The 13421-nt window shown below is 41.7% G+C and overlaps 1 protein-coding gene across 2 annotated transcripts in view; it reads right to left on the minus strand.

Moving 5' to 3' along the window:
• LOC109897574 (MAGUK p55 subfamily member 2-like) overlaps positions 1–13421 on the minus strand; it is a 34592-nt gene that overhangs the window by 11737 nt on the left and 9434 nt on the right. For both annotated transcript variants that reach the window (XM_031833877.1, XM_031833876.1), the window contains 2 exons: positions 6364–6421; positions 130–233 (listed from right to left, as the gene is read on the minus strand). In XM_031833877.1, the coding sequence (XP_031689737.1) occupies positions 130–233; positions 6364–6394 (135 nt within the window). In that variant the 5' untranslated portion in view covers positions 6395–6421. The remainder of the gene's footprint in view (positions 1–129; positions 234–6363; positions 6422–13421) is intronic.

Genomic DNA, 13421 nt, shown 5'->3' on the forward strand with positions numbered 1-13421 from the left:
GCTACATACTAGGCCTACATATTTCACCTTGCTCTGACTCACTACAAGGCTCTGTGTAGGCCTGTGTGTGAATACATCCTGCCATGTTTGACTGTATGTATACTAGGTCTCTCTCTCTCTCTGACTTACCACGGGGCTGTCTATGATGCCCTTGAGGAAGATGAGGTCCAGGTCATTGGCGGTGGTGGAGCTGTTGCTGTCACTCAGGGTATCCAGGACCTGGGGGGGTACCACTATACACAGAGACACAGAAACACAGATACAGATTCAGAGGAACGAGTCACACCCAGCTTCACACAGAGACACAGAAACACAGATACAGATTCAGAGGAAGGAGTTACACCCTGCTTCACACAGAGACACAGAAACATAGATACAGATTCAGAGGAATGAGTTACACCCAGCTTCACAAAGAGACACAGAAACACAGATACAGATTCAGAGGAAGGAGTTACACCAAGATTCATACAGAGACACAGAAACACAGATACAGATTCAGAGGAATGAGTTACACCCAGCTTCACACAGAGACACAGAAACACAGATACAGATTCAGAGGAATGAGTTACCCCAAGATTCATACAGAGACACAGAAACACAGATACAGATTCAGAGGAATGAGTTACACCCTGCTTCACACAGAGACACAGAAACATAGATACAGATTCAGAGGAATGAGTTACACCCAGCTTCACAATGAGACACAGAGACACAGAAACATAGATACAGATTCAGAGGAACGAGTCACACCCAGCTTCACACATAAACACAGAAACACAGATACAGATTCAGAGGAATGAGTTTACACCAAGATTCATACAGAGACACTGAAACACAGACAGAGATTCAGAGGAACAAGTTACACCCAGCTTCATACAGAGACACAGATACAGATTCAGAGAAATTAGATACACCCAGCTTCACACAGAGATACAGATACACAGATACAGATTCAGACAAATTAGTTACACCCAGCTTCACACAGAAACACAGAAACACAGATACAGATTTAGAGGAATGAGTTACACCAAGATTCATATAGAGACACAGAAACAAAGACACAAATTCAAAGGAATGAGTTACACCCAGCTTCACACAGAGACACAGAATCACACATACAGATTCAGAGGAATGAGTTACACCCAGCTTCACTCAGAGACACGGAAACATAGATACAGATTCAGAGGAATGAGTTACACCCAGCTTCACACAGAAACACAGAAACACAGATACAGATTCAGAGGAACAGGTTACACCCAACTTCACAAAGAGACATGGAAACACAGATACAGATTCAGAGGAATGAGTTACATCCAGCTTCACACAGAGACAGAGAAACACAGACACAGGTTCAAAGGAACGAGTTACACCCAGCTTCACAAAGAGACACAGAAACACAGATATAGATTCAGAGGAATGAGTTACACCCAGCTTCACACAGAGACAGAGAAACACAGATACAGGTTCAAAGGAACAAGTTTACACCCAGCTTCACAAAGAGTCAGAGAAACACAGATACAGGTTCAAAGGAACGAGTTACACCAAGATACACACAGAGACACAAAAACACAGACATATATTCAAAGGAATGAGTTACACCCAGCTTCACAATGAGACACAGAAACACAGATACAGATTCAGAGGAACGAGTCACACCCAGCTTCACACAAAGACACAGAAACACAGATACAGATTCAGAGGAATGAGTTACACCCAGATTCACACAGAGACACAGAAACACAGATACAGATTCAGACAAATTAGTTACACCCAGCTTCACACATCAACACAGAAACACAGATACAGATTCAGAGGAATGAGTTTACACCAAGATTCATACAGAGACACTAAATCACAGACAGAGATTCAGAGGAACAAGTTACACCCAGCTTCATACAGAGATACAGATACACATATACAGATTCAGACAAATTAGTTACACCCAGCTTCACACAGAAACACAGAAACACAGATACAGATTTAGAGGAATGAGTTACACCAAGATTCATACAGAGACACAGAAACAAAGACACAAATTCAAAGGAATGAGTTACACCCTGCTTCACACAGAGACACAGAAACACAGATATAGATTCAGAGGAATGAGTTACACCCAGCTTCACACAGAGACAGAGAAACACAGATACAGGTTCAAAGGAACAAGTTACACCCAGCTTCACAAAGAGACAGAGAAACACAGATACAGGTTCAAAGGAACGAGTTACACCAAGATACATACAGAGACACAGAAACACAGACACAGATTCAAAGGAACGAGTTACACCCAGCTTGACACAGAGACACAAAAACACAGACACATATTCAAAGGAATGAGTTACACCCAGCTTCACAATGAGACACAGAAACACAGATACAGGTTCAAAGGAACGAGTTACACCAAGATACATACAGAGACACAGAAACACAGACACAGATTCAAAGGAACGAGTTACACCCAGCTTCACACAGAGACACAAAAACACAGACACATATTGAAAGGAATGAGTTACACCCAGCTTCACAATGAGACACAGAAACACAGATACAGATTCAGAGGAACGAGTCACACCCAGCTTCACCCAGAGACACAGAAACACAGATACAGATTCAGACAAATTAGTTACACCCAGCTTCACACATAAACACAGAAACACAGATACAGATTCAGAGGAATGAGTTTACACCAAGATTCATACAGAGACACTGAAACACAGACAGAGATTCAGAGGAACAAGTTACACCCAGCTTCATACAGAGACACAGATACAGATTCAGAGGAACGAGTCACACCCAGCTTCACACAGAGACACAGATGCACAGATACAGATTCAGACAAATTAGTTACACCCAGCTTCACACAGAAACACAGAAACACAGAAACACAGATACAGATTCAGAGGAATGAGTTACACCAAGATTCATACAGAGACACAGAAACAAAGACACAAATTCAAAGGAATGAGTTACACCCAGCTTCACAAAGAGACACAGAAACACAGATACAGATTCAGAGGAAGGAGTTACACCAAGATATATACAGAGACACAGAAACACACAATACAGATTCAGAGGAATGAGTTTCACACAGCTTCACACAGAGACACAGAAACATAGATACAGATTCAGAGGAATGAGTTACACCCACCTTCACACAGAGACACAGAAACACAGATACAGATACAGATTCAGAGGAATGAGTTACACCCAGCTTCACAAAGAGACACAGAAACACAGATACAGGTTCAAAGGAACGAGTTACACCAAGATACATACAGAGACACAGAAACACAGACACAGATTCAAAGGAACGAGTTACACCCAGCTTCACACAGAGACACAAAAACACAGACACATATTCAAAGGAATGAGTTACACCCAGCTTCACAATGAGACACAGAAACACAGATACAGGTTCAAAGGAACGAGTTACACCAAGATACATACAGAGACACAGAAACACAGACACAGATTCAAAGGAACGAGTTACACCCAGCTTCACACAGAGACACAAAAACACAGACACATATTGAAAGGAATGAGTTACACCCAGCTTCACAATGAGACACAGAAACACAGATACAGATTCAGAGGAACGAGTCACACCCAGCTTCACCCAGAGACACAGAAACACAGATACAGATTCAGACAAATTAGTTACACCCAGCTTCACACATAAACACAGAAACACAGATACAGATTCAGAGGAATGAGTTTACACCAAGATTCATACAGAGACACTGAAACACAGACAGAGATTCAGAGGAACAAGTTACACCCAGCTTCATACAGAGACACAGATACAGATTCAGAGGAACGAGTCACACCCAGCTTCACACAGAGACACAGATGCACAGATACAGATTCAGACAAATTAGTTACACCCAGCTTCACACAGAAACACAGAAACACAGAAACACAGATACAGATTCAGAGGAATGAGTTACACCAAGATTCATACAGAGACACAGAAACAAAGACACAAATTCAAAGGAATGAGTTACACCCAGCTTCACAAAGAGACACAGAAACACAGATACAGATTCAGAGGAAGGAGTTACACCAAGATATATACAGAGACACAGAAACACACAATACAGATTCAGAGGAATGAGTTTCACACAGCTTCACACAGAGACACAGAAACATAGATACAGATTCAGAGGAATGAGTTACACCCACCTTCACACAGAGACACAGAAACACAGATACAGATACAGATTCAGAGGAATGAGTTACACCCAGCTTCACAAAGAGACACAGAAACACAGATACAGGTTCAAAGGAACGAGTTACACCAAGATACATACAGAGACACAGAAACACAGATACAGATTTAGAGGAATGAGTTACACCAAGACTCAAATAGAGACACAGAAACAAAGACACAAATTCAAAGGAATGAGTTACACCCAGCTTCACAATGAGACACAGAAACACAGATACAGATTCAGAGGAACGAGTTAGACCCAGCTTCACACAGAGACACAGAAACACAGATACAGTTTCAGACAAATTAGTTACACCCAGCTTCACACAGAAACACAGAAACAGATTCAGAGGAATGTGTTACACCAAGATTCATACAGAGACACAGAAACACAGACACAAATTCAAAGGAATGAGTTACACCCAGCTTCACAATGAGACACAGAAACACAGATACAGATTCAGAGGAACAAGTTACACCCAGCTTCACAAAGAGACACAGAGACACAGAAACAGATTCAGAGGAATGAGTTACACCCAGCTTCACACAGAGACAGAGAAACACAGATACAGGTTCAAAGGAACGAGTTACACCAAGATACATACAGAGACACAGAAACACAGACACAGATTCAGAGGAACAAGTTACACCCAGCTTCACAAAGAGACACAGAAACACAGATACAGATTCAGGGGAATGAGTTACACCCAGCTTCATACAGCAACACAAAAACACAGATACACATTCAGAGGAATGAGTTACACCCAGCTTCATACAGCAACACAAAAACACAGATACAGATTCAGAGGAATGAGTTACACCCAGCTTCATACAGAGAAATAGGACTAATTCAGGACTGACCCTTGGAAAGAGGAAAGACTCGCCCTTTTGCGAAGGCAAGTTAAACTTGAAGTGAAAGTTTTGGAGGAGTTATCACATTTCTACTGCCAAGGTTCAGGAGGTTTTCCGGACCACCTTGAATGGATCATCAGTTTTACCTTCATCTCATAAAACCTTCAGCAGGCAGCTAAATGTATGAAGCAAGCGGTTGTTTTACAGCCTTCCAACTCAATTTACAGCCCAGTCATGAAGCTCCCCCCGTTATTAAACAAGATTTGTAGCTGTATGCTGTCTCTGCATTTCTGCACCCAGCTATGAGTGACTAAGCTATGAGTGACTAAGCTATGAGTGACTAACAATGACATCAACATGTTGTTAGCATGTCACTCTCCAGTACAGGATATAAGGACTTTAAAAAATAGATATACACATCGTTAGTCACAATCAATGGCCGCATCCTATACTGTCATAGTATCTCATACGTGGTTTGCCCAAGGTCTCAGTTGACCATCTGCTATTGATTAAAAACAGTCCATTTTGAGGTAGCTATGTCCCAGAGAAAATAATAAGTGCTCATACAGTATCTTCTCTCTATTTCACTGCTGGGTAACATTTGTGTATCTTAAAGGGGCAATCAACAGTAAAAAAATAAATAATAATGTTTACCAACCACTGTTTCAGTAAAAAGCTGAGGGATGAGGCTGGAGAAATATTAACACTCTCAAGTCCATAGAAAGAACTATGGATGCAAGGACTGACCAGCCATGATGTCACAAATAGAGTTTTAACCATGTTGAGGTTATACAGTGTTTGTGTACATTTATTTTTGTTTTAAAACATTGGAGTAAAACAAGCTTATTTTGGGTTGTGATGGGGCACGGCAGTTGAACTCAGCTCATGAGGCATTTATAATTTACATTCTTCAAGAATCAATGGGTACATATAATTGATTTATAAGTCAACAAATGGATGTAGCAACTGCAGATTGCCCTTTAATGTCAAGTGTGACCCAAGACTCCCTCCACCAAATCCCAAAACTTATGCAGGAAAAGATGGCGGCAGTTGTCTGGACAAGCAGTGAAAAATGGGTCTACTTCCAGGAAGTAACAATGGCTGCGACATTGAGAAACTGTGGGTCTTAATGGCTGTGTGGTGTGTTTATGGATGTGGGTGTCATTTAGAACATGGGACGGCCCCATTTTTCAGAGCTACAGAGAGGAGATGAGCTGGGTAAGGGAGGAGGAGGTAGAGGGTCTGGAGGAAGGAAAGGAGGGGTGGAGGGAGGAAAGGAAGGGAGAGGAAAAAACTAAACTCACCACGCTCGGTGCCAGTCAACGCCACAGGCATGTCGAGGCTTTAGTCAAACTGTGTCAGCTGCCGGCAGAGAGGAGAAGAAGAGAGAGAGAGAGAGAGAGAGAGAGAGAGAGAGAGAGAGAGAGAGAAACAAAGATAGAGGGGGGGACATTAATAAACATTTAGTTTAATAAAAGATTCATTTGTATTGAGAGTGTTCCCTCATGTGTGCATGCATGCCAGAACAGACATCCATTTTGAATGCGGTCATCAGAGCTAAAATGGATGGTAAGAGGCCTTCACGGGCCCAAAAAGTTGGACACGTTCCAAAATGGACCTATGGTTTTCCCATCCAGACCCGATATGCATAAATTAATAAAAAATATATAAAAACCCATTCCGAACGGACCCGATGACGACTAGACCCTTTTCGTATAGACCTGGTCGCTTCCAGACTTGGTCTGAATGAGGGAAGCAGCAGAAAAATAAATTTTTAAGGTACTTAATTAACCGGAGCTGATAAAACATGAGGGAGAGAAGGAAGAGAGAGGACCAGGTGCTGTGCTGTGTGTGAAGTTTACTGTGAGTATGAGCGAGTGACACATTGAACAGGGAGGAGCGGGGAGACGAGAGACAGCAACCAACCAAGCCGACTCGTGCTATAGTAGACTAATAGCTGCCATAGTTAGGTTATTTATCATTTAACAAGATTATTTAGTACCGGTTTTGGCCTCATCTAACCGGGAGAAGCTAGTTTAACCCTCTGTTTCCCCCCCCAGTTAACTAGCTAGTTAACTAGCTAGACTAATTGAGGTGGCTTGATGCCCTTTCTCATCCTACACAATTACAAACAACAAGAGGTCCATTCAGAATATACAGTGCCTTGCAAAAGTATTCAGCCCCCTTGGCGTTTATCCTGTTTTGTTCCATTACAACCTGCAATTTAAATAGATTTTTATTTGGATTTCATGTAATGGACAAACACAAAATAAAACAAAAAGTAGTAAGTAAAACAAGTAAAACAGTAAAACAAAAGTAAAACAAAAAAATTACTTGTAAAACAAAAAAATTACTTGTTTCACAAAATTCAAAAAAATTACAAATGGAAAAGTGGTGCGTGTTTATGTATGTATTCACCCCTTTGCTATGAAGCCCCTAAATGAGATCTGGTCACATGTCACATGATCTCAGTATATATATACACCTGTTCTAAAAGTCCCCAGAGTCTGCAACACAACTAAGCAAGGGGCACCACCAAGCAAGCGGCACCATGAAGACCAAGGAGCTCTCCAAACAAGACAGGGTCAAAGTTGTGGAGAAGTACAGATCATATCCATCCTGCCCTGCCTTTCTAAAGTCTTCGATAGCCAAGTTAACAAACAGATCACTGACCATTTCGAATCCCACCGTACCTTCTCCACTTTGCAATTCGGTTTCCGAGCTGGTCACGGGTGCATCTCAGCCACGCTCAAGGTACTAAACGATATCATAACCGCCATTGATAGAAGACAGTACTATGCAGCCGCCATCATCGATCTGGCCAAGGCTTTCGACTCTGTCAATCACCGTATTCTTATTTATTTATTTATTTTTTACAATATATTTATTGCCATTTCTTTTTATACAATTTAACAATCAGAAAAATATGACACAGATAATGCCCCTTTACTCCTTCCACCTACACAAAACACCATGCTACATGGTGCAAAACCCTTCCCTCCCCAACACAGGAACACCCCCCTCCCTCCCCTCTACCGGTATTAGCTTCACTCATTAACAACAACAAAAAGAAACAGAATGACCTTCACATTCCATGCAAGAAAATAAATCATTCAACCCAAAAACAAATAATTATATTATATTAATGAAGAAAGTAGTAATGAGGCAGCTAGGATGACGACTCTAGCTGTGCATTTATTGTCTGCAATGACTGCCAATGTAATGGATCTGGTTTTGCTACAAATATTAACTGGTAGAACAGAATCATCTCCAAGAAGAATAAGTAAGTATTTAGTTTGTACCGTCATATTAGTGACCTGTGATAAGATCTGAATAATGTCTTTCCAATAATTGCATAGTTCAGGGCAGGACAAAAACATATGCATAAGTGTGCCCACTCCCGTTTTACACCTTGGGCAAAATGTTGAATATTTAGAATTGATCTTCTCCAGTCTCTCTGGTGCCTTGTGTTAAATGAAAGACCCTGAGCATCTAAAAAGAGCTTTCCCCATTTCTCATCCTCAACGAGACATCATGCCACGTCATGCAAAGGTCATCATGCCACTTCATGCAAGCTTTCAGAGGATCATCGTTCCCCAACAGAGCTTGAAGCTGAGGGTACATGTAAGAAATGACACCTTTTACCCCTTTCCTTTCCAGCCACAGTTAATCAGTTATAGGTTTACTCATGGGCTGAATCCTACCTCCCTGATGTGTGGTAATATAATGCCTAACCTGGCGGTATTTAATTTAAAGAAATTAGTTTGAGGTAACTGAAAATGAGATGCCAGTTGTGGAAAGGATAGTAGTACACCTTCTCTATAGAGATTACCAAATGTTTTAATCCCTTTGTTGAACCAAGAAAATAATACCATCTCTCAGGGCTTTGGGTAAGATGGGGTTATTATAGAAAGGTGTTTGTTCATATATAGATCTAAGCCCTTCTGTTTGTTTACAGACTTCAATCCATGTATTTAAAGTGTTTTTAATGAAAGGGTTGTTTATGATACCTTGCAAAGCTTTAGGTGGGCTAATATAAGGTATAGATGCCAATGTGGCAGGGGTCAGACACTCCTCTATCTGTCTCCAAGAGGGTGAACTTGGAGACAGCCTTTAACTGAGATGCCCAGTAAAACAACTGGATGTCAGGTAGAGTTCTGCATAGCTGCCCTGTTAAAAGGCATAATTATACTATTCAATAGGTTTATTTTATATTCTGAAAAGGTCCCATATTCTTTCAGGATGTCAACTCATGTTCGGAGTGAAATTTCTGGTTTAGCGAGGTAAAGAAAAATGTCATCGGCATAGAGCGAGACAAGATGTTCACGCCCACCTATACGAACACCATGGATGGATGGATGAGATCTTAAAGATTCTGCCAGTGGCTCTATAGCCAAAGAAAAAAGGAGCGGACTTGCGGGACAACCCTGTCTTGTGCCACGTGATAGGGAGAACTGTGAGGAAATGTTCCCATTAGTCTACCGGGCATTTGTACAGTAATCTAATCAGACCTACATACTTAGGTCCAATATTCATCATCTGTAAAACTTCAAACAGGTAGTTCCATTCTATACGGTCAAAAGCTTTTTCAGCATCTAATGAAGCCGCCACTACAGATTCTTGGTCATAATACATAATATTAAATATTCTTCTGATATTATCAGGAGATGAGCGGTTTCTTACAAAGCCTGTTTAGTCCACATCAACCAAGTCCGGAAGAACCTTATCCAGTCTAAGAGCTATGAGTTTCGCAAGAATCTTGTATGAAGTGTTCAATAGAGATATTGGTCTATATGACCCACAAAGCAGAGGATCTTTCCCAGATTTGAACAAAACTGTGATCAGTGCCTGTTCAAATGTGTCTGGGAGCTTTTCTGTCTCTATGGCATAATTAAACATACTGCAAAAAGGCTCAATTAGTTTGGGTAAAAAGGATCGATAGAATTCAATAGGGAATCCGTCTAACCCTGGTGATTTTCCCCAAGCAGTGTTGAAAATGGATTCCCTAATTTCCTCTTTCTCCAGGTGCTCTCTATCCTCATCACTTAAAGTTTGTAAATTGAGTTTGTTCAAAAACTCATGCATTGTGGCAGGGACATCCCCTTCAGACTTGTACAATGTTTTATAAAACTCCCTGAAGACTAGATTAATTTCCTCAGGACTGAACAACTGTGTTATTGGGTAGCTTAATAGAGCTCATAACTCTACTCTAACTCTCTTATCTGCCAAGCAAACAACTTTCCTGCTTCATCTCCATGTTCGTAGTAGTTTTGTTTTGTTCTCCGAAGAGCATTTTCCACTTTATGGGTCTACATTTCTGCCTTTAACATTTTAGCTGCCTGTGTGAGGTTGTACTATTAGAGGAATATCTATCACTGGAAGGGTCCAGTACCAAGTTAAAACCCCTTGCCATTATGATCTCTGATGATGGGCACGTTAACTTCAAAAATATTTATTGGTAACAATTTAGGATCATCATGTTTAGGCCCATACACATTCACAATGGTAATGGGCTCAGTGTTAATGAAACCTTGAATGATCGCAAACCTACACCCTTTGTCTTTAACCTGAGATTGTGTCTGAAAGGGGCAATGCTTATTTATAAGTATGGCCACCCCTCTTGCGAGAGAGGTGAAAGATGAATAGTACACTTGACCCACCCACTCAATTTTCAGTTTATCATGCTCAGAGTCAGTTAGGTGTGTCTCCTGAAGGAGAACTATATCAACCTTATGCTGCTTTAGATAATTCAGAATGTGTTTGCGCTTGACTGGGCATTTAGTACCTTAATGTTAAGTGTCATAAATGTATAGATATTAGGTGCCGACATCTTTAAAGAAAATAAGAAATAGGGGAAAAGAAAGAAACCAAATTGCGTTGAGTGTCTACAACTTGTACAAAATGAAATGATGAAAGTATAAAGTAGTAAACATCTTGTGAGCTAATAACCTGACCCTACCACAAACCTACCCAACCTCCTCCCCAACTGAGGGAGTTAAAGAACTCATACCCTTAGACTCTAGTCTTAAAGCTAGATGTACCTGCTATGCATAGCATCGCTCAAATTAGGTTAATTCTAAATTACATGTAGATGGAAATAGAAGTACATTGACTGTTCCTTGTAGCATGAAAATATTGTTCGTCAAGTAACAAAATACAATTTGATTACAACAAATAATGACCAGACTATTTAGCCCCACTTGAGCATGTCTCAACAACAACAACAAAAACCTCAGGTGCGTTCATAGTCACCAACAGAGCTTACCCGCACACCCAAATGTCAACCAATCGGCATTCCCCAATGCGCCCTGAAACCTGTGCTGCGCGGCGACAAAAGTGATGACCACAAAAGCACCCCAGCAGGTCAGGCAAAAAGACATCAAGCTAGGATGTATAAACAAAAACCTTTACCAGACGATAACTATCATCTCTCAAATATAAAATAGGGACAAGTAGTTAAACGATCACCATCCTCCTGAGTTCACCCTCCCCCCAAAATGTATGCACATACACAAGTGTAAAGCTATCAGCCAGCTGGCAATTAGGCGGCCAGCCAGTGTGCAGCTTATCCTTGCCTCGGTATCACTAACACTAGCATACATCTCTAACAATAAACAAGCCAGCCAACGTAATAGTGCTAAAATTCCCTGAAGTAATATAAACAACAGTTAGGCTTGAAACCCAGTCAAAAGCCACATAACTATTTAACCAAACCCGACTCGGCCTCTCTGAGTAAAATAAAAGTATACAGCAAAAGTGTAACTACCTGGCATAGTGTGGCTGTATAGTAGCTATAGCTACACCCTTGTAAACCTAGCGAGCTGGCTAAATAGCACAGACAACATTAGCCATCTAGCCAGCCAGTCGATCATATGAGTAATTTCGTTGTTTCCTCATGTGCTAACAGTTCACTATCCACTGTATCCAAGTTCAAAAGACAGTTCCTCTAGGTGTAGTAGATGTGAACAAGTCAGGAAGTTCTTTCCTCATGTATGGATAAGCCATCTTCACAGAGTCAAATGTGCACTCACCATTCTTGGATTCGATCCACAAAGTTGCTGGGTAGCGCAGGCCGTATGCCAAGGCAACCTGACGCAGAAGTCTATTCAGTGGGGAGAAAGCCATCCTCCTCTTGTGTAGTGTGGGAGAAAGATCCGGAAAGATCATGATTCTGGCATCTCCGTACTTGAGCTCTCCCTTTGCTCAGGCAGCAGAGAGGATGCGAACAGTGTCCTGGAACTGTAGAAATGTAATGACAAATGCCCTGGGTGCAACCTGGCCAGGCAGCTACCTCCGTAGGGTGCGATGGGCCCTCTTGATCTCCAGTGGGTGCGTGGGAGGAGGTAGATCCAGAATTTTGGGAATCCATTCCTGTAGATAGGAGATCGCGTCTCTTCCCTTCCCGGCTTCCAGGAAACCTTGAAAACTCAAATTTGAGCGCCTTCGGAAATTTTCGTAATAATCTAATTTCTCCTCTTCTAACTTTGTCACTCATCCCTTTGTGACTTTCTGGTCTTCGTGGAGTTTATCAACCAGTACAACCATTTTTCTGAGGTGTTCGGAAAGTGTCTCTTGGATTTGTGTTATACCCTTGTCCATCTCCATTCTGAACCATGCCGGTGCTTCTTCCGAGCTAGCATCCACCGAGGATGAAGAAGGGCTGTCAGAGAGGGGCATTTTCCATGCCTCGTCTGAGGCTTTGACATATTGGGCATCCTTTGCTTTGGCGACACAAAAGATGTTTAAACTTCCAGCTCACTATTAACGAACAGGTAAACCGTGTCAAAATGCCATAATATTGTTTGAGAGTTCGAGGACGCTATGCAGACCCGTCTTGTTAGAGCTTCGCCATTGCCAGAAGTCAATCACCGTATTCTTATCGGCAAACTCAACAGCCTTGGTTGTTGAGTCTGACTGACTCGCCTGGTTCACCCACTACTTCTCTAATAGAGTTCAGTGTTTCAAATCGGAGGGCCTGTTGTCTGGACCTCTGGCAGTCTCTATGGGGGTACCACAGGGTTCAATTCTCGGGCCGACGCTGTTCTCTGTATATATCAATGATGTCTCTCTTGCTGTGGGTGACTCCCTGATCCACCTCTACGCAGACAACACCATTCTGTATACATCTGGCCCTTCTTTGGACACTGTGTTAACTAACCTCCAGTTGTGGCCTCCAACTCCTCTTAAACACTAGTAAAACTAAATGCATGCTTTTCAACCGATCGCTGCCTGCATCCACCCGCACGACTAGCATCACTACTCTGTACGGTTCTGATTTAGAATATGTTGACAACTACAAATACCTAGGTGTCTGGCGAGACTGGAAACTCTCCTTCCAGACTCATATTAAACATCTCCAATC

The sequence above is a fragment of the Oncorhynchus kisutch genome, linkage group LG10, assembly GCF_002021735.2.
Source record: "Oncorhynchus kisutch isolate 150728-3 linkage group LG10, Okis_V2, whole genome shotgun sequence".
Taxonomy (NCBI): Eukaryota; Metazoa; Chordata; class Actinopteri; order Salmoniformes; family Salmonidae; genus Oncorhynchus; species Oncorhynchus kisutch.